Source organism: Branchiostoma floridae, chromosome 19 (assembly GCF_000003815.2).
Source record: "Branchiostoma floridae strain S238N-H82 chromosome 19, Bfl_VNyyK, whole genome shotgun sequence".
In the NCBI taxonomy this organism is placed as follows: Eukaryota; Metazoa; Chordata; class Leptocardii; order Amphioxiformes; family Branchiostomatidae; genus Branchiostoma; species Branchiostoma floridae.
In genome coordinates this window covers 8,988,099-9,008,746 of record NC_049997.1, presented here as the reverse complement: position 1 = coordinate 9,008,746, position 20,648 = coordinate 8,988,099, and the positions used below count along the sequence as shown (strand labels likewise).

At 40.6% G+C, this 20,648-nt stretch overlaps 4 protein-coding genes across 5 annotated transcripts; all 4 read right to left on the bottom strand.

The window, feature by feature from the left end:
* Nucleotides 1–2,943: 2,943 nt before the first annotated feature.
* On the bottom strand, nucleotides 2,944–4,891 carry LOC118406432 (tripartite motif-containing protein 3-like). 2 transcript variants are annotated; one of them, XM_035806485.1, is made up of 2 exons: nucleotides 4,732–4,891; nucleotides 2,944–4,472 (listed from the first exon to the last, which is right to left on the bottom strand). In XM_035806485.1, exon 2 carries the CDS (start codon nucleotides 4,221–4,223, stop codon nucleotides 3,318–3,320), a length of 906 nt encoding a protein of 301 aa, XP_035662378.1. In that variant the 5' UTR covers nucleotides 4,224–4,472; nucleotides 4,732–4,891; the 3' UTR covers nucleotides 2,944–3,317. The 2 variants fall into 2 exon arrangements, with proteins under 2 accessions (XP_035662378.1, XP_035662379.1); XM_035806486.1 differs by having other exon boundaries at nucleotides 4,724–4,863.
* Nucleotides 4,892–5,568: 677 nt separating this feature from the next.
* LOC118406436 (plasmolipin-like) lies at nucleotides 5,569–8,850 on the bottom strand. The gene is made up of 4 exons (XM_035806490.1): nucleotides 8,632–8,850; nucleotides 7,572–7,748; nucleotides 6,595–6,723; nucleotides 5,569–6,111 (listed from the first exon to the last, which is right to left on the bottom strand). The coding sequence occupies exons 1-4, from the start codon at nucleotides 8,773–8,775 to the stop codon at nucleotides 5,956–5,958; spliced, it is 606 nt and encodes a 201-aa protein (XP_035662383.1). The 5' UTR covers nucleotides 8,776–8,850; the 3' UTR covers nucleotides 5,569–5,955.
* Nucleotides 8,851–11,044: 2,194 nt separating this feature from the next.
* On the bottom strand, nucleotides 11,045–14,875 carry LOC118406437 (MARVEL domain-containing protein 1-like). Its single transcript, XM_035806491.1, has 4 exons — nucleotides 14,566–14,875; nucleotides 12,334–12,531; nucleotides 11,738–11,857; nucleotides 11,045–11,322 (listed from the first exon to the last, which is right to left on the bottom strand). Exons 1-4 carry the CDS (start codon nucleotides 14,713–14,715, stop codon nucleotides 11,212–11,214), a joined length of 579 nt encoding a protein of 192 aa, XP_035662384.1. The 5' UTR covers nucleotides 14,716–14,875; the 3' UTR covers nucleotides 11,045–11,211.
* Nucleotides 14,876–15,695: 820 nt separating this feature from the next.
* On the bottom strand, nucleotides 15,696–19,875 carry LOC118406438 (MARVEL domain-containing protein 1-like). The gene is made up of 4 exons (XM_035806492.1): nucleotides 19,620–19,875; nucleotides 18,385–18,558; nucleotides 17,382–17,507; nucleotides 15,696–17,073 (listed from the first exon to the last, which is right to left on the bottom strand). The coding sequence occupies exons 1-4, from the start codon at nucleotides 19,767–19,769 to the stop codon at nucleotides 16,945–16,947; spliced, it is 579 nt and encodes a 192-aa protein (XP_035662385.1). The 5' UTR covers nucleotides 19,770–19,875; the 3' UTR covers nucleotides 15,696–16,944.
* Between the last annotated feature and the right edge of the window lie 773 nt (nucleotides 19,876–20,648).

The window sequence follows — 20,648 nt, the reverse complement described above, 5'->3', positions numbered from 1 at the left end:
AAGGCATTGTGGGTAGCACCTCGGAACGCATAGTTAGATTGTTGACGGGCGTCAATCTTCCAGTTTCCTATATGTCAATCAATCAATCATCAACCAATCAATGATCATTCAATCAATATTCAATCTAACCACCAATATATAACCAATGAATTAATCATTCATTAGATTCCCATCAACAAACTAGCCAACTAGTCAGTCAATCAATCAATCAATCACTCAATCAATCAGCCAGCCAGCCAGCCAGCCAGTCCATCAATCAATCAATCAAGCAACCAAGTCTCTAAGTCTAATCATTCAGAATTTCAGATGATCCCACTGTGCTGTTTCTGAGAAATATTCAACATTGGTGAACTTTTTTAAGACATCTATGGTACCAGACTACTCTGCAGTGGGGAGTGATCAAACTTCAAAGATAGTCTCCAAGCAGAGGTTGACTGGGAAGACTGTGACCTTCTTCTTACAATAGCTTAGCAAAATTAAGTTAGTCTCATACCCTTTTGGCATAGTGGCTAGCCTAGTGTTGGGTTTGTGAGCTGGCACGGGTTCAAATCCCGGAAGCCAGGAGACTGTTTCTACGCTTCTTACATTGAACGTCACTGTTACAGACAACAGGGCAAATGAGACAAAGATTACAATATTCCCAATCAACCTCTGTGGCAATGTAATCAGACGAGCAGACTGGAGTAATATTAAAGATAGAAATGATTGCAAGGAGACCAGTATAGATTCAGACAGACAAGGTTGGACACAAGACCTATATCTGACTCCAATCATTCAAATCAAATTATTCTGAGGATTCAATTTTTCCGAAACATTCCTATCAGGATTATGAGGATATCATTCTTCCATAACAAGGTTTGCACTGACCTAGTCAGCTAAAAAAAGAATAGAAGCTTTATTGGCACGACAAAAAGGACAGTGAATTTCGTAGGGCCAATGTGTGATCATGTTTTAAGTTTTAGTGAAGACTGGTTGTGTTTTTCCCTTGTTACATTATTGATTGTGTCAGAATTGCTCTGCAATGTCACCTTTCTCTAAATGTCATCTTTCTTCAAGGATGAAGTTCGTGGTTGCCAATTTAGGTCAAGCCACAAATATAGACTGGATTCCAGGTTTACAAAAATGGGTGTATTGTCAGTGGTATATATTATGTGGTATGTACATGTATGGCTGGCATGTGTTACCTAATCTTTGGCTGTCTGAGGCTGATTGGGCACGACCTGTATAAGGAGTTAGATCCGTAGAAGTGTGGGAGACGTAAAGCGGTGCTGTAATATGTGCAATTTGTGCAACATAATGTTGTACTCTATATAACGTTACATTTTGTAGATGGAATTCACACAAACACACACATACAGATACTAATGCATTTTCCCCTTAGGAGTAAAGTAATATTTTAAATTACTAAGCTAAAGCTCCTCGTTGTTATTATTACGGAGCCTTATACATACAATAGAAACCGTATCCCGTTACTGATCGTATCTCCTTACAAGCGGCCACTTATTTTGAATACCCTAGGGCAAGGAGGGTAATCTTTTTGCGTCCAAGATAGATCAAGATAGTCTAGACAATGGCCAAACATTGGAGTCCTTCCACTTCCTCGTGCTCTATTCAAAAATCCGCGCCAACTTCTTGTATGTAATGATTAACTAGCAACTGTCTACAGTGGCAGGTAGTCGTAAATCAACGTGGGGAGGAAAAGATTGGTAGCTGTCACGTTTTTTGTTTACGGGGTCAACGGGGACTTGGCACTTACCCTGGACGACTGTCGGGTCTCGAACAAGACGATCTACAAGTCGCTGGGATGTTGACGCCTTTCCCCGAAACATGGAGCACAGAAAGGGCAAGGTTGCCATGTTTTGTGCCCTTGTGCCTGTCCATCTTGACCAGTAATTGTTCTTCAGAGATGTTAAAAATCCCGATCTCAGGACACATGCCGGTACTTTTGCTAGCGTGGCGGCCATTTTGGACCATCCCAACAATAATCCGGAGGAGACGAAATTTTAAAATTCCTATACAATAATTGTTCGTCTTTTTTTTTAATCAGTGATAATTATCTTTCTAATAGCATTGATACAAAAATATTGACAGTCTATGTAATTGACAGTCTTTCTAATTATCATCAGAAGTAAGCTGTTACGTGTGAATTCATTTCCGATTGACATACTTTGAATGGAATATTCCATCCCAGTTCAGATTCATTGATTTTTGACAGCCACGCCTCCAAGCCCCGTGGGAATTAGCCTCCATAGCAGGCTTTCGGTGGCTCATAATACACTTTTGGGAATTTGCCAAACAGTAGTTCGCCACTGGCACTGCAAAAAAAAATAAAAAATCCCATGCCGTGTCAAAGTGTTCCTCATACAAAATTTATGGCATTCTGGCTAAAAGGACGTCAAAGTTTTGCTGTGCTAAAACATAACGTTACAGTTTGTTTTCTCAAATTTCTGTGCCGATATTGAAACTTTATAACGGCCTTTACAACAAAAACTCCCAGATGATACAACATAGAAGTGTACCTTGTGTGTGACATTCAATTCTACCACTTTGGCGAGAATCAATGCGTCAAACAAAATTAAGATGTAAGAAAAATTGACTAAAGCTACTCTCCAAGCAGAGGTTGGTGGGAAAAATTTTGAACTTTTCCTTTCATCTTTCTAAGACTGGATTCTAGATCTGTTGGTAAAGGGTAATCTCCAAGCAGATCATACAGTTGATGTTTACTGTTTAGTATCATAAAGCTGATCAAGGAGTGTGGCCTACCAAAGAGTGTCACTTAATGATACTATCTTATGCCACTGTACAAAAGTTTAAGGGCTATGACCACAGAATACTGACTGGTTTGACAGAATCGGAACCAACCTAATGTATAACGTTATATCTGCTGGATGACTTTGCCCTAGGCATGTTGTACATAATAATTAATATGTAATGAGGCTGACAACAAAGGCAAGTTTTCTAAGTGTATACTGTATAGTACATGCATGTGACATATCAAGAAATTTAACATATTATAATGTTTGTTAATCAACAGTCTACAGCTAGCGTTAGATTATAGGTAATAAGGCTGACAACAAAGGTAACTTTTTCATAGTGTACAGTACATGCATGTGATGTATCAAAAAAGTTAACATAATTATTACAATGTTTGTCTACGGTCTACATCTAGTTTTAGAATAACTAATGTAAATAACATTTCCTCACTCTAAGCTTTAGGAGTTTAATGTACACATAGTGATGTGGCATTGGCAAAGATGTAAAAATTAACATTTCATAAATCAACAATGCAAATCATTTCCTGACTCGGGTTTAGAAGTCTAGTGAAATATTTCTACTGTGTTCTTGACATCATCAGTGACCACAAGCTGTCCTTGCATTGTCATGGCTGGGATCCATGGTGTCTCTATATCTGTTGTGATGTGTTTCAGGAACCCGCCATTCTTGTCAAACATCTCCACACGGCTGTTACTGGCATCAGCCACGACAATGTTTCCTGCCTTGTCTGCACAGATGCCACGGGGATACTTCAGCTGACCTTCACCACTCCCATTGCCGCCGAACTTAAACAGAAACTGTCCGTCTTTGTTGTACACATAAATGTAACTTTTGTTATTGTCAGACACGTAAATGTTTCCATCCTCAGTCACAGCGATGGACCATGGGGAAACCATCTCCTCTTCAACACCTAATGTCCGCACAAAAGTCCCGTCTGGCCGGTAAACCAGCAGTTCCCCATATGTGTCATTGTTCTCATCCCTTGTGATCTGCGTTATAAGGATGTGGTTCGTCAAGGTGTTCACAGCAACTCCTCTGTGAATGTATGTCCTCTTCAGATCAATCTTTCTCAGCATCCTACCCTGTGGGCTGTACTGCACAACATGTTCAAAGTCTTTGCTATACTTTGCCCACTGCATAACCCAAAGGTTTCCTACTGCATCCAACGCGACATCGCTGACGAACATCCTCCCTTTCCCTGGCACAGCTGTTGGGAACTGGCGGACAAATGATCCCTGCAGGGTGAAGACCTGGATTCTTTTGTTCCCACAGTCTGCAACAAAGATCTCCCCATCATCTGACACTGCTACACCAAACGGATGCTTAAATTGTCCTGCTGCCGATCCTTTTCCACCAATGGTCAGCCTCTGATGCTCCCTCTGTCTTTGGTTACCATGGTGATGACCTGTGCCCTCTGCAGATTCAGCAGATTCTAGTGTGGCTGCCATGACTTTGTTTGGTCTACTAGTACTAATATCATATGTGAAAGACCTACTACGTTATCCCAAGTTTGGCATGAAACGTTGTAGGCCTCAAATAATGAACATACTATTGCATAGTACATGTAATTTATGAAAAGTGATGAAGTTCAGTTTGACGACTGAGAAGTGACACCACGCTCGCTCGAGCTCCAAGTGAAGTTGACGAGTTGAGATCAGTCCTCGTCCACAGACTCTACTGCTGAGTTAGTCTGTGCACTGTGGGGAAAGTCAAACGAAATTTCTTTTAGTTCCATGTTAGATGTTTTTGTACAAAGCCTAGGAACAAGGACTGATAAAAGCTCCTTGCTAGGAACTACTGAAACTTGGACTACTAGATACGCTCTCTGGTACTCTCTGCTAACGCTACAAAACTTATAACGTTATATTTTAAAACGATTTGCGTTGCGATTATTCTCAGTAAAGTGTACCATGGAATCGATTTCAAATGGGACGAAAGCTTGACATACAACCTCACCTGCCCTCGATGCCGGTTTAGAGTCTCATCATGCACATATTTTCAACTTTGAGCTGAAAATACTCTGCATTAAAGCTTAGCACATGCACGTGTTTGGATCTCCCTGTGGGATATCCGGAAACGGAAACAGACTGTGTGACCTTTGCCCTAATGGATGACCTTTTAGTCCCACCTGATGCTCTTCATCATGCGCGTAACATCCCAAGGATTTTGGTTACTTGGTTACTGTATATAAATGCGACAGTAACCAGGATTTTACACACTTATATATGCAACATCGTGTACGATGGCAATCCTTGCGCAGCAAATGCCTTATATGAGTGAAGTCCATAGAAACATTAAGTGAAGATAGGCCACAGTCACCTCTCTGAGTTTGTTTGTATATGCTCTTTGAAAGTCCTAGGTTGATCACGCACCATGTGACTTTCTATTGCTATTAAATTCTTTGGCTATTAAATGTTGGCTTTATAAAGAGTTTCTACGTGTGGAGGATTTTCAGTATAAAGGACGGTTATTTTCACCATTGCGTGGATGGTGTTCAGCACCAAGGACATGTGTGTTTACCTGTGTGTGGATGGTATCCAGGGACAAGTGTGTTAACCTATGTGTGGATGGTGTTCAGCACCAAGGACAGCTGTTTTAACATATGCGTGGAAAATGTTCAGGAACACATACGTTTACATGTGTGTGGGTGGTGTTCAGCTCCAAGGACAGGTGCATTTTCATGTGTTCATTTAGATATGCATTAATCATTAGTTAATTCGTAGTTATATTTACAACCTTCTCCAGATTAAAAAAAGTCCCAAAAATAGAGATTTCTGCGGATTTATTTCCACACTTCAATACTTTCTTTCGATGTCAGGTACAATTGCTTTGGCTTCTATACAAAACAAGACATAAACCAGCCATGCATAGTACTCATATTCATTCAAGTTTTACTTCGCTAGCAAACCTTTCATCTGTTATTTGTTTTCCTCATGACGTCCCTGTACTTCCATTTCCTTGATACAATTGAGGCATGGCTACATACAAACAGCTTTTACCCTAGAAAATTAGACTAAAAGCATCACATTTGTAGTGTCCATTTTAATCATTTTAATAAAGGTTATCATTAGAAACAGGTCAAAATGTACTACATGTATTTAAATGTTTGTTCCCAGTCATACAAAGTATATGAAGTTGATTGATTTCTAAATGGGGAGGAGGGCAGACGAAGCCCGTGCTCTACCCTTGTGCCTCCTCTGCCTTGGTGGGTGCAGTAGGTTGGGAGGATGGTGATGATGATGTGAAGGACGGCAGCTGTCCTCCGGCACCGCGCCACGACTGGAACGCGAAGAAAAGGTCCACACCGTACGCAATGGTCACCAGGAAGGCGAAAGCCTAAAGAATGTACAGACACAAATACACTTAAAGCATTCGTTAAGTAAAAAGAAAATAAATTTGCTCGATCTGTACTAGTGTATCATCAGTTCAACATTATGATTGCCAGTGAAAAGAAATACCCCCGCGCCGTTTACTCAAAGATGAAAGGAAGATGTATGCATAGCTTCGAAGTCTTTTAAGTTTTCAGGCAAACAGTTCCATTTTGGTTTTAATTTTCCTCGTCCAGTACATATGTTTCTTCGCTTTTCAGACTCTATGTGCACGTCCTGTGTTGAACGCCATTACATATCCCAAACAGCTCTCCTGAACATTGTTGAATGCCGTTAATATATTGGTTTGGGCCATTATTAGTCTGTGTAACACGAACTCTGCTGTCCGTGGCTGTAACTGGCCACTCCCGCAGGAGGTCGGCGGATGTTAGGCGGGCTGCTATGAGCGAGATTTAACAAGGCTAGGCCGTTATACATGTATAACACCTACCGCCGCTGCTGCGTAAGTAGAGTAGTGTCCTCTGGCCATGAAAGTGTTCCCGCCGACTCCCGTAGTACCAGCCTGAACACAGGCCGCTATGAAGTAACAGAACGTCACAACAGCAGCGTACACCATTTCCTAACGGAGAGACAGAACGTCAAATATCAAAATGGTTTCACTCCTTTAGATCTTGTCTATTGATTACGTGATGTCATGTGACGGAACTAAAATGGCTGGGCCATGTTTAACGGATGCTGGATGACCGTATCCCCAAAGTTGCTCTACATTGAGCCCCTGAGGGGAAGAAGAAACGGGGACGTCCTAAAACTACATAGAGACGCACTGTGCACTGTGGCTAAAGATCTAGCGGCCATTGGGATCCCCTAGGGATGCTGCCCAGCCCCTAGCACAGAACAGACCCCAGTGGAGGAAACTTATCACAGCCTTATGTCCCACATGGTGTGATGTAACTGAAGGGTGTTTGGCCCAGAAGCCGAAGGTCCTGGGTTCAAATCCTGTCATGTAACCGATCTTGTGGACACGACTTTATTGGTTTATTGAAAATGAAGAGACATGGCAGCCAAAAGGCTGAATTACGTATCATGAGTAGAGTAGAGTACTAGACTTCTTTCAGTTGAGTACATGTAGGAGTTCACAACTCATGGAACCGCTCCTCATCAACTGCCTCTTCCACTCTGCATTCAGCTGCCTGTGATGTTTGTTTGTGAGGGCTGTTCAAGGCTTTGTGAAACTAGTTTTTTTTATGATTGTGCATGTTTCTTTTGATTTGTTTGTATATATACATGTATGTTTGTGTATACATTTGGGTTTGTATATGTACGTTTCATTGTTTCATTCGAACTCTGGTAGACTAGCCCTATATAGGGCTAAAGTGTATCTAAATAAAGGAATAAAGGAAATCTTACAGAAATTGCAATGTGAAACAAGCAACAAATGAAAACAAACAAAAAGAAATTGTCACTTACTATGAGATTCCAGTTGAATCCGGATACTACAGGCATGGTATCACGGAGGGACAGCAGACAGAAGATGAAGAGCAGCAGCGTAAACAACCATGACGTCACCGCCACAAACATCACCCAGTGCTGTCCTCCAGCATAAACATAGGAGGCCACGCATGCCCAAACGATCAGGCCGAACAGCTGACAGAAAGAGGACACATTCAATTTTCAGGATGTACCTCAAATGTATTACATTTGAATATTTGTAATCTGTAGATCGAAAGAGCGATGTCATATCTTATCTACATGGTAGCCTTTACATCTCACGTGCAGTTAGAATTTTTACCGGTCTATCATATGCGTCTGATGTTGTTTATGATTGATATTCGTTCTCGAGTCTATAATTTGGAGAAAAAAAACGGCAAATAGAATAAATGAAGGTTTGTTGCAAACAGCTTGTAAGTCAATCAACCAAGAACTACCAACATATCTGAATTATATTTCATATGGTATGGTTTTATAACTACCCAACACGCCATCGAACTGGACTACGCACTATGAATATTGATAATAGCCTAATCTGATATATAACTAACTATGCATAGTTTTTATATACTAGTATAGTGTATACATGTATACATGTCTATATATGTTATATACGTTCTCCAGGGCATAACTGACAAACAGTCAAACATGGCAATATAAATGGGTCACCCTGGTTAAAGAACACACAAAAATATTCCTACCAGACAACTGTCTTTGATATGTTCTAATGTGTTTTGCAATGAGCGTGTAGCATGAGTCGTAGGTAGAAACAAAGTAAAGGCGGCTGAGCACACAGAGCTTGGATATTGGCGGGGCAACGTGTGCTTTCCAGAATATTGACTTTGACCCTACCATGATCTAACACAAGCAGTGGTGTGTCATTTGGTTCTACTACACTGTGGTATGCCGAAACGGAACAAAATAGCTCTCTTCAACTAGGCAGAGATCAGCCAAAGCCAGGTTCGTATGATTTACGTATAAGTTCGTAAGATGGACGCTTAGTCTAGAGCTAAATGTGTACAAACATACGTGTACATACCAGTTCCACTACTTTCAATATCCCAGGTATACTCTTGATGTAGTCGATGTTTAGGCTAACTCCGACCCGCGCTGTTGATGTCAGTGTTGAAGACTGCCCGCCTGTTTGTGTGTCAACTGTGCTGGGAAAGGCCGGATCATCCATGGTGTGTTCTATCCAATAATTTACCTGTATGAGGGGCGTTGAGTTTGGACACTTGATCTTACGCGAGCCACTGTGCGTGCAAGGGTCGACACTGGGTTAAACATTAACTACAAAACAAATAGTTGTAATATGTTTGGGTTGGATCACTGGGGTTGAGTTGAGCAAATTTCCAGGGCTTTTTCGTTATTGCCTGAAGTTACTGCATGAGAATATGAATATGATAGTGCTTGTCATTGTGACCAACTAAGGGTTCCGGTTGGTCACTACTCTACACCCCCTATCTAGTTGCGTAAAAGTCGTACTAATTCTCATATATACGGCCAGCTTTTTTTTCACTTATATTTATTATTCAGATACTGTTGTTGACATGCATAACAAGACCAGGTAAACATAAAAAATGGGTGACTTTTTAATGTGTTGCTAGTACATATATGCGATACCGTTGGAACCCAATCGACAGAGGTTTGCTGAATTCCAATATATCATGTTATTTCTTGAGTCACTCTGTTATTTGTTCTGAATAAACAAGATGTAAATAAAAAAATGACTTACTAAGAAAAGGTTTCGGAAAGATGCATTCCATTTAATAACATTTCTACCAAAACAAGAAACATTCTAGTCCATGACCAACTCTTGAAAAACAAACACGGTAATAATGCAATGCAACGAAATGATCATGCGTAATACACCTTAACAATCGATGACGAAATACAAAAAAGTAATTAACATCCATCATGATAAAAGTGTCTTATTTTATGATATCGATGTCCAAAATCAAATTTCCTCTCTCTAAAGAGTTAATATGCTTTCAAATTTCCTTGTATGAAACAGAGCTTCTCGCAGATAATTCCTATTTTATGCTTTGGATATTTTAGCAACTCACATTTCCAATGACATAGTTACACAAAGATTGATTAATGCGTAGTTGCAAACTCTTTATTGCAAGCTATATAAGTCGCAGTAAATTACTTATTATTGCAAAAGCCTAAAAAGCGATTTTACTACAATTACCTAATCCGAATAGTCAAAATGCCCATTGATATGTTTTCTAATATGATTACTGAACAGGCGCAACGACTGCACCGAGTACAAAGAAAGAAAACATTTTCAGAGTATCTATATGAATCACTTCATGAAACTGTATTCTATTTATTATGTTCAACTACACACAACATATGAACACGGTGAATTTTATTTCATTACGTTGAAAACCAGCGCCATACTTTCCAAACAATTTTGGAAATGATGAACAATGACGTAATTGCTTCTACCCAAAATTCACACCCTTGCACACTTTTAATTCATTTTCCGAAGAGCGGAAAATACACCAACATCGTTTCATTTCCTAGAATATAGGAAACACAAAACAGTGAACAAAAAGTTCTAACTTATCTATAATTCTATTTCTGTGTGATGCAAAACTACGAAAACGCCTTACTTAAACTTTTCCTGGAAAGAAACATGATCTGACTACCTACGTTGAAAACAAAAACAAAGTTACTGACTTCATTAATACTAATAATAGCTCCGGTCCTGTAAATGACCGTTTAACTACTCAAGTAAAAGGAAACATAAACTTAAGGATCAAGATACGTATGATTGTACTGATTACCAAACATATATAGTGTGGGAAGTTCGTAGCGTTTTCTGACTCGGGGTTGCTTGTCAGCAAAAACGTAGAAGGCAGAGAACGTTACAACCTAATCTCCAAGCAGATCCTACGGTGCCATCAAGATAGTATCAAAGCTGGCCAAGGAGTGTAGCTGGGCAAAGGGAGTCAAATGGGCTACGGTGGGTTTGATACTATATTACGCCACCGTAGATCTGCTTGGAGATTAGTTACAACCTTAACATTTGCTGGGACGTTCGATTCGACCATTCTCCTATGCAGAGCCTCACTTTCCGCTAAACCGGGCTGAGGTTCCCACTTTTGTGGGCGTGGCATTTATCGATCCATCCAGCTGCCAGCAAATCATAGAATCTGCTTACCTAAAGTTTTTCACCGATTCTCTGATTAGCTGAAAGTTAGATAGATCCAGGCCACGCCCACAAAAGTGGAAACATCCTCCCGGTTTTGCAGTTTCAGGGTCTACTAGCCTGGATACCATCCGGGTAGTAGTTCACTTCGATGTTCGCTTGAACCAATTGCAAGGAGGTTATATCAGATATATATGTGTCCTTGCTTGAACCCTATCCTTAATTCGCTCATGTGTAGGGAGACTAGGGACCAATCAGTACCCTCGTCCAAAATTTGGACGATTCTCAACAATAGTTCCAAGACGGAATAGCAGAGAAGTGACTGTATATAGTGTGTAATAAATGTCAGAGAGAGATAGTGTATGATAAACGCCGCAGCGAACTACTTTCCCGGATGGTACCCGGCCAGGCTATTGTGTAAAACTGCGTAAGAGAATGGGTTCCCCAGGCGATGTTTGTCTACGGCTGTGCGCCCGCTCCTGCTGCAGGCCCGCCGCCCTGACTGCGCCATGCCTGGAACGCGAAGAAGGCGTCTGCGACGTAGGCGATCGTGGTGAAGAAAGCAAAGGCCTAGAGAGGGAAAAATATGAAAATGAATATGTAGGGAAATATGAAGAATCACAACACAAGTACAAGAATTTCTATATCCTATGCCTCCTTGAAAAATCAAGAGCTTTTTGTGAATTTATTGTTGTGAACTTTTGCTAATCCTTTGTTTATATCCATGCAACATTTGGGCGATCGAACCTTCCTATCTTGCCAATCTCCGTTTACTCAATCATCCGCCTCAAATCCTGTTACTTTACAATATTCAGATAACTTCTTACATACACGAAGACAAAGAAACAAGCACACAATATCGAAGTCACTATTTTCATTGAGGTATTGAATAGAAAGTATCAGTGCCATGCAATCTGATGGGGAAGTTCGTGCATTTGTTTGCACGTTAAATTGATGACTCCTGATCCGTTCTTTTCATACTCACAGCGGCAGCTGCGTATGTTGTGTAGCCAGGGAGGTACACCCATCGTGTGGCGGTGGTTCCCGCTTGCACACACGCCGCCAGGAAGTACAGGACAGACGCACCACCGTTATACGCCATCTCCTGCAGGAAAAAATGGGACAATGGTATGTTCTACCGGCTTTGTCATACGGAGTTATCACTAAACCAACCGTTTGTATCCAACGTTATTTATCGTATTGCGACAAATCCATTGATATATCTAAAGGGTGTCCTTTCTGTACTCTTTCCGGCCTTTTTCTTGTTTCTCTCTCTTTTTATCTCTTCGTCCTCATTTCATCTTCCTTGTTTTCTTTATATCTTTGTTTTCCTTCTTGTCTTGTTTTCTCTATATCTTGTGTTCTTTTCTCTTGTTTTTCTTTCTTTCTCTCCCTTTCTTTTTTTCTCTTTCTTTCTTTCTTTCTTTGTTTCTTTCTATCTTTCTCTCTCTTCACACAAACAAACAAAAGCAATAATAACGAACGTACCATGAAAGGCCAGGGTAGGCCTGACACGACCTTTGTTTGTTTGTTTCTTTCTTTCTCTCTCTTCACACAAACAAACAATAACAACGAACGTACCATGAAAGGCCAGGGTAGACCTGACAGGACCGGTACGTTCGAGGGGACGGACAGGATGAACATGACGAAGAGGATGAGGGTGATGAGCCAGGTTGTCACGGCAACGAACATCACCCAGTGCTGCCCCGCCCCTATTCCGTTCAGGTAGTACTGGTAGGGGTAGGACGCCACACATGACCACGTGATCAGTCCGAAAAACTGAGAAGAGAATGAAATAATAACAGATTACACTAGAATGGCAACATTTGCAAGCGACTTCATAATGCTTATCTTCGGCATGGTAATGCTTATCTAACACATTACTGCCCTGGTCATTATTACTCAAACATATTCATATACAATGTATATAACGCGGTGATGTGACCAGCCTTTCCAGCTCTGTCCTGCCACTTGCTACATCATGTTATCGAACACCGCAGGATGTCTGCTACTTTACCAATACCCATATATGGCGACAGCCGTCTGGTGCAGGTCGTTGACCTTATTTGTTTGGAGAAGAGGAAGAGGAGGAAGAAGCGTAGCAAAAACAATAAGTTTCCCTTCCGTTAAATACTACATATAGGGCTGGGTACCGGTACAGAAAATTCAGGTCCAGGTCCGGTTCAGGTCCAGAGGATCAGGTCCAGGTCCGGACCTGAACCTGGACCTGATTCAGTATGACTCATATATACCAATGGTCCATTTCACTACAAAGAAATCTGTTTGGGGGAGTATTAGACTTACACTTGCGTTTTAAAATACTACAACGATAACTGCACCTGTACGATTGACTGTAAACTTTGGTAGAAATTACTATAAACTCTACTCTACTTCACTCTTGTCATTTTCTTCCAACTGCAAGCGCCAAAACGTGTGAATGCCTGATAAAATGATATGTTAATTTTCTAATCGGTCCAACATCCGGTCCACCTAATGTTTTCAGGTCCGGTTTTTCTGGACCGGTCCAATAAGAAAAACCGGTTTTGTACCGGTACGCTGTACCGATACCCAGCCCTAACTACATACATTCTGATTTGGAGTACGAACATACATGGACATAAACGTAGTAGCTTTATCTAGCTTTGACACTTACTGAACTTTAATATTTTACTAGAAATCAAGAAAAAAGATATTTTCACCCGAGCATGACGCTTGGGGCTGCTCGAAAACAAATGGAAAATGTGATTTTTCATTTACGTAAATTTTGTAGAACATATTTGTGCAAACATTGTTAATTCACTTTAACGTGTTTGATTTAGGGATTGTAATGGGCATCAAGTTAATTGAGGTCAATGACCTCAGAACGCAAGTTAATATATGACACCATATATAAATCGTCCGAAAGCTGGGTAAAAATAAAGAAAACACACACAGGGAAATTTTTCCGAAATGCAGTCAAGATTTCGAGACCAAAATATGAAATATGTATCTTTAAGACAGTCGATCTAAAAAAGAAACTATGACATGAACGGGCCCCGCTAACGTTTTGATCTCGAACTAGTGACCTGAAATAAATGACAACAACATTTTCCCTCTGGTACGAATAAAACAGCGAATTGGACCCTCTGTGTTCGTTTTAATTGTCTGTGTGGGAATCCGAAGCAAATACTAAATGTATAGTGGAATTAGAGCGTAGTGAGCTCAGCTAACAAGGTGGATTCTTATTCTAAACTCGGATGTAAGGAACATAAAATGACGTTGTTTGCTTACTGCAAACATGTTATAGGCCTTTTTCAAGATTTAAGCCTCTCATTGAGTTGGCCTTTTCTTATATCAATATATGAGTTCCTAAGCATAGTGCACTGAGAAATAAATTAGTCACCAACAAGAGTAACTTCACGCCCCCCTCCCCTCGTCTGACTGAAACTTCCCAATTTTTAGCGTCCGGGTCGCCATTGTGATGACGTAATTACATGTGTAATTACGACTACATGGTGTTGAGCTGCTGCTAGGCAAATGGTAAGTAGGATCGGTATGGTCGACAGGTATAACGTTAACTGTTTAGCACAGTTTCAACAACACCTTCACTCATTTGTCAGTAGTACATTTCGTTTCTACTGACTGAAATCGTTTGGAATTTAAACCACGCCTCTTCCATGTACGACACAGGGTCATATTACTAGTTGTACTGGAAGGGAAGTGACGACCATTTTAAATCCCTAGGGGGCTGTTACACCTAATAACGTTTCTACCTCCACCATTTTGAGACACGCTTTCAAAATGGACGCCAAACAACACACGTATCACACTCACCAGTTCGCACACCTTGAGTATACCAGGTATAGTCTTGATGTAGTCTACGTTAAAGCTGACCATAGACCCGCCACCTGTTGTAGTTTTGGGTGGTGCCGTCCCAGCAGGCGGCATGGAGTCCACCGAGTCAGGAAAGGCTGGATCCTCCATGTTTTCTGTTGTCGTGAAGGTAGTTCTTAACGCTGTAAGAAATGAGTTCTAGCCGTTACAAGGTGCTTTGTGTGTAGAGAACCCACTTGTCAAAGTTTAACCCGGGGTGCGTACAAACAGACCCGCCTACGGCTTCGTGAAGTGGTATTGTTTACGGTCTGGTCCACTCTTGTCCCTAAACGGGGAAAATTATGCTCTAAACTACCTTATTTTTACATTTTAAAGCATAAATTACAACAATTTAAACAAGTTGTACGTACACAATTTATCTTTACTCTATATTCAATTCAGTTTCATACAGAATAGCAATTCTAGCGCAATTGTTGCTTGCAATTTATAAATTTCCATTCCCTTAGAATAAGATGGTATTGTCCAAAACAAACATGCATGTGACTGAAACAAGGGAAGCGTTTAGTAAGGGGTCAGAGGGTAGTATAGAGCTATTCTGAACGAAATACTAGTGTAAGCAATGGTATGTTGCTGTTATACATGTGTAGTACCTTAAGTACTAGTCTATATCTATAGTGCTCGTCCTGAATGCCGATATAGCGTGTAAGTATTGTAAACATGGGTATTCTGAGCTATTAAAATGTGAATCGCCGAAAGGCCGATAGAACGTTTTTCAAAGCCACGCCTTCACCACATGTACACAATACTTGGTAGTCCACGTGTAGATGATGTCACACCTAATAATGGCAGGGTGGTGACCAACTGTGTTCATGGAATAAACACAAAACAAAACTTCCGCACTTGAAAGACAAGGTATACGTAAACATATAAAGCTAGGTACACGACTTCGTGGGTAGTGGTGCAAAGTATGTAGACTTTAGCAAAAGCTGTTCTGATCTCAGAGTGGATGTTACGGTATATCAAGGGGCTTGGGTATATGTATACGTAAGAGCGAATGCATATAGTGTCTCATATAATGGTCCTAGATTTAATATGTTTTACGTATTCTCAATTTACAAGATAATAGAACATAGGATACACAATAAAACATTTTAATTGCAAGTAGTAGGAAATGCGAGACAAGATATCGTCATTTCAGAAAGATGCATACTGGTCTCTAGCTATACACGTACGTCTTGGAGTAAGGAGTCGACTTACTTGGTAGTCCCTTTTTAACCTCCTTGGTAGTTCAATTATTTGTTTAGAAAGTTGTTTTAGAAAACAAGTTAAAAGTGTCGACAAATAAATACACTTACTTTAACCACTACCCCATCCTATTGTGCTCGAATTCATAAAAGTTGCTGACGTCACTTATTGTCTTAATATTAAAGACGCATACACAAATCAACCATTGTTGATAATTAACAATGTTGACCTCGTATACCAACTAGTTATCTTTAATTTACTAACTTTGAAACAATATTTTATCTCTAACGTTACATGTTCGAGATGAAATGTTAAATAGCATTACAGTAACTATAAAATTCTAACAATCAAACACCCGCATATACAGCAATATAGCAACAAAACATACCAAGAGATTAAGACTACACAAATGATGCAAACTTGACTTAACAATCTATCTGCTATTAGTACCACTATGTCTTGGTGTAAACATTTTACATACTGTACTGTCAACAAGTGCACATCTGTTGTCCATACAGGCTTTTAAAATTATTTCCTCTGAGCGTTTTGAGCTCCCAAGTCACCATTAAGATTGCAATTAGTAATTCTACAATTCGTTAACATATCTTTATTCAATCTATTCCCCCCCCCCCACACCGCTAACGATATTGTCTTCTTAGAGCTCAATTCAGCCAATACTTATAAAACAAATCAGACGTACAAAAGCTACCCGTGCATCTACAGTTCTTTAGAAAAATTTAACAATTTTAAAAAGTTGTACGGATGATACAAAAGTCAAACAATTCATGAAATCATTTACTGATCAAATGTATCCAATTGCTGCATTACCAAAGGCATAATGATAATATGCTCACAGATAGCAATTTACTTATCTAGGATGTGTATTTTGGAATGTGTATCGTAAGGCATACTTAGATGGATACATATACTATATCATCCTCTATGAATGACTAATCTTCATGCAAATTTACCAGTGGCATAAGATAGTATCAAAGCTGGGCTAAGGAGTACAGCTGGCCTAACGGAGTCATCAGCCACTCCAGTAGCCAAACTCACTCCTAGGCCGGCTTCACTCCTCTGGTATCTTTTGATACTATCTTATGCTACCGTAGGATATGCTTGGAGATTAGGTGACTACACTGCGGCAGGCTGGGCGGGAGGGTCCGGGGTAAAATTGCGGTTGACCGGGGGCTCTTCCCGCCAGGCCTGGAAGGACAGGTAGGTGTCAATACCGTACGCGATGGTCGTGAAGAAGCTGAACGCCTGCAATGAAAAAGAACATTTTATCTATTTGCAAATTTGACAGGATACAAAAAGCGCTCCATGCAAGTAGGGACTGAAGATAGCATATCTTTCAAAATGGACCTAAAAGACACACAAGTGTTACACAGTAGAAGACTATAACGCGGTATTGGAAATACAGAAAGATAGACAGACAGATAGCAGAAAGATATATATAGCTGACGGATAGACTAAGAAAACAGATAGACAAAGAACAGAAAGCCAGCTGGTAGTGGTAGATGTAGATAGTAGCAGAAAACAGACAGACAGACAGACAGACAAACCCCTACCGAAGCGGCGCTGTAGGTGCTGTTGTACCACGCTGCCCAGAGCGTGGACCTGTTGCCGGTAGTGGCGGCCACCACACAGGCAGCGATGAAGTACATCAGGGTCACTCCCGCGTGATAGCAGAACTCCTGTCAGATAGAGAACAAATACGGTATTTATAGTCAAGTATTGTCAACGTCCTTATAAGACCCAATATGTTGATTTATTAATATATAGATATCCATATATGTCTGTTTAGTTGTACTTGAAGTAGTTGTTATAGACCTTACGAAAGTCACTGTACTTTTGCGTGTTAAAGATTTCTATGTAACCGAAATCCGCCAGAAGTAGGCATTTTGGGATATCAAACTTTACGAAGGTGCTTTCAAATTCCAATATTTCCACCGTCCGTAAATATATGACATCCCTAAGTACCGTTTTGAAAAACAACGGATAAAGGTTATTCCGTGGATAAAGGCGAACTAGCGTTTCACTATGGCAAGACTAACAAAACAGTAGCAATGTCAGATTAAGAGAATATATCAAGATATTCCGCCACTAGGGGGCTAAAATTTGCCAAGTTAGTTTGGCATATTGAGCACCTAAATTAAATCTGACTACTCTTTTGGTTCTAAAGTATGCGCTGTACAGTTACAAATGTATCAACCGTACACAGCACCACGGAAAACATTCATTCTTAACAGCGTGGTAGCACGGCCTGTGAATGTGACGGAAAAAGATGTCGACGACAAGACATAGGTACACATCATTCGTAGCTTGGGAAAATGACAGCTCAGAGACGACGGTATTCGACCGGTTTCGACTTAAGTTTGTCTGTCTCAAGAATGACAGAGATCGGACCACTCCTCCTTTTATACCTTATTTGTGCCTCCCTAGGTGCTCTATCCTGAGTTTACGATATTGACCAATCAGCGTAAAGGGTTTCGTTTTGCCATGGCTATAGGCTAGGTCACCCTGATCTGAAGGTCTAGTTCATGATAAAGGTACAATTTGACGTTGACTTACAATGAATGGCCAGGGCAGGGCGGACATGGGCGCCTTGGTCTGCAGCATCAGTAGGTGTACGACCAGCAGTAGGATGGTAGTCAGCCAGGCGGTCACTTCCACGAACATGACGAATTCTTCCCCGCAACAGTAACCTGATGCTGCGATACATACCCAAGCGATGAAACCTAGGAACTGGAAATTAAAGAAAAAAAGGAAAAATATAGATAGAGTGTATCATAAGTGAAAACTTGATACCTGGCATGATCATAGTCTCCATACAGTGGAGAGATTCACATCTGCCAAAACTAGTAGCCTTCGCCACAAGCGATCATATCACAGGGCCTTGTTTTTATATCGTGCAAAGACTCAGGATATAACGTTACCACAGCGGGCCTTCGCGTATTAAAGCGCCCTCGGCGTCCGAAAGCATAAATGCACTGCCCCGTTTGCAAGAGGCGTGGTCTATGGTAGTAAATCGCAGTGTAGTGACTATCAGCTATACCAGCGCTATGGGGGCCTTTTCATTTCCTATATCATATATATATGACACTTGCCGTGATAATTCACAGATTGAAGCTAGAAAACTTCCGAACTTGTTACCAGTTTGTGACAGGTGTGATATTTACTGACATATGTGTACAGGAGATGCAATCTATACATGCACAAACCCCACGAGACCTAGACAGAAGTACCCGTAGAAACACAACATGTTAACACTCTTCTTAGAATATCTTATTTGTTTTTTTTACGTCGTCTTTGTTGGTTAGTTGACTTATCAACTTTATCCGTGGCCCTTTTGTGTACCAGTCAAACGATTCTATATACACAACGTCACTAGAGCGCGGAGTGTCACCTATCGCCGAAGCAGTTTTTGTCTACCACAATAATTTCAATGTCCTATTGCTGAATGCTTAGATTGCTTTCCAGCAATACAGTGGTAAGATTGTCATAAAGTGGTGTCTAAAATCTCTTGGAATTCGCCAGTACGAACATTCTAACCTATGACCCCGGGAAAACCTGCAGCTGACAGTCTTTAAAGTTGTTCTTCCAGTTAACCGCCTAAGGGCATACTAAATATCTGCATACAATACACGTTTTCACGTTAAAGAATCCGTGTAAAATAAACATTAACAACTCAAAACACGTAATTTCAATGCTGTACCTACGATATATACCTATGTCGTTATTTGTGTGTTTGAAAATATATAGTCAAGGAGTTAACACAAAAGAACTACATTTGTAGACGTACGTACCAGCTGTAGAATTTTTAAGATTCCAGACAAACTCTGGATGTATTCCACGTTGATAGCAGGCGCAGAAACCATGCTAGCTGTGGTGGTTGTCGGAGCGTAGGCTGGCGTGGCGTCCACGGCCACCGCTTCTGTGTTGTTGACGTCACCCATAGTTTTGTTGACTTTTGAGGCAAACTCTGGTGACAGGAAGGCAAACTCTGAAACAGACGACACTTGGCGAGACAACGCGGAAGGTACACTCGAGGGAGTTAAACATATACGGAACGAACCACTCTAATATGTAGGTTAGGAATTGTCTGACTTCTTTTTTTTATTAGTCTGACTTAAGAAGAACACGAATCACACGTTCTGATTTTGTTCAGATTGTTCTATGGTAGTAAATGACCTAACGTGCTTTGTATCAGGATTTACAGGAATATACAATGAGGTTTGTTATACATCAACTCAATGTTCTCCCCTAAAGTTAAAATGGATATACTTGTTACGGATCGACAGGTTTGGGCGTAACTGTGGGCAGCATTTTGCATCTTTTTTTTAGTTATTCGCAGGGGAGCTTTGAGATCTACAAGACTATAGCGACAATGTCTTTCCAATGGTCACATAAATATCTTCTGTAATATTTCGTCTGTGCTAACATTTTTTGATTGTCCATTTATTTCAGTCTATCACATCTATCTACTGTATGTAGCCAGTCCCATAGCTAGCTATAGCAGGAGTCGTAGGGGCAGTTTATTTGTCCATATTAAAATGGTCTCCGTCTCAGGCAGTTTATGTACAAGAATGTAAGGTATAAGGTCAGACTGGGGTTGAGTGCATTATACCTTGGGTGACATCATAGTTTCAGAAATACGCCCACTTTAAAATGTGCATGACATTCAGTTAACGTTGAAGAACACCGTTATTGTTGTTTGAAGACCGGATAGAATTTCCCATAATGTCGTGGGCGTTTGCTTTACATCAACCGCTTGTGGGAAAAAGTAAGTAATTGTACACGGCGTTGTTTCATTTTGTTACAAGTATGTGTCCAGC

Bases quoted from the DNA above. Each gene is read 5' to 3' on its own strand.
- LOC118406432 (XM_035806485.1), bottom strand. From the start codon at position 4,223: ATGGCAGCCACACTAGAATCTGCTGAATCTGCAGAGGGCACAGGTCAT.
- LOC118406438 (XM_035806492.1), bottom strand. From the start codon at position 19,769: ATGGGTGACGTCAACAACACAGAAGCGGTGGCCGTGGACGCCACGCCA. The intron at 18,559-19,619 runs GTACGTACGTCT...TTTAATTTCCAG, and splicing joins TCTTAAAAATTCTACAGCTG to TTCCTAGGTTTCATCGCTTG. The intron at 17,508-18,384 runs GTAAGTCAACGT...TCTATCTGACAG, and splicing joins CCCTGCCCTGGCCATTCATT to GAGTTCTGCTATCACGCGGG.
- LOC118406437 (XM_035806491.1), bottom strand. From the start codon at position 14,715: ATGGAGGATCCAGCCTTTCCTGACTCGGTGGACTCCATGCCGCCTGCT. The intron at 11,858-12,333 runs GTACGTTCGTTG...TTTTTCCTGCAG, and splicing joins GTCTACCCTGGCCTTTCATG to GAGATGGCGTATAACGGTGG. The intron at 11,323-11,737 runs GTGAGTATGAAA...TTCCCTCTCTAG, and splicing joins CAACATACGCAGCTGCCGCT to GCCTTTGCTTTCTTCACCAC.
- LOC118406436 (XM_035806490.1), bottom strand. From the start codon at position 8,775: ATGGATGATCCGGCCTTTCCCAGCACAGTTGACACACAAACAGGCGGG. The intron at 7,749-8,631 runs GTATGTACACGT...TCTTTCTGTCAG, and splicing joins TATTGAAAGTAGTGGAACTG to CTGTTCGGCCTGATCGTTTG. The intron at 6,112-6,594 runs GTAGGTGTTATA...TACATTCTTTAG, and splicing joins CTACTTACGCAGCAGCGGCG to GCTTTCGCCTTCCTGGTGAC.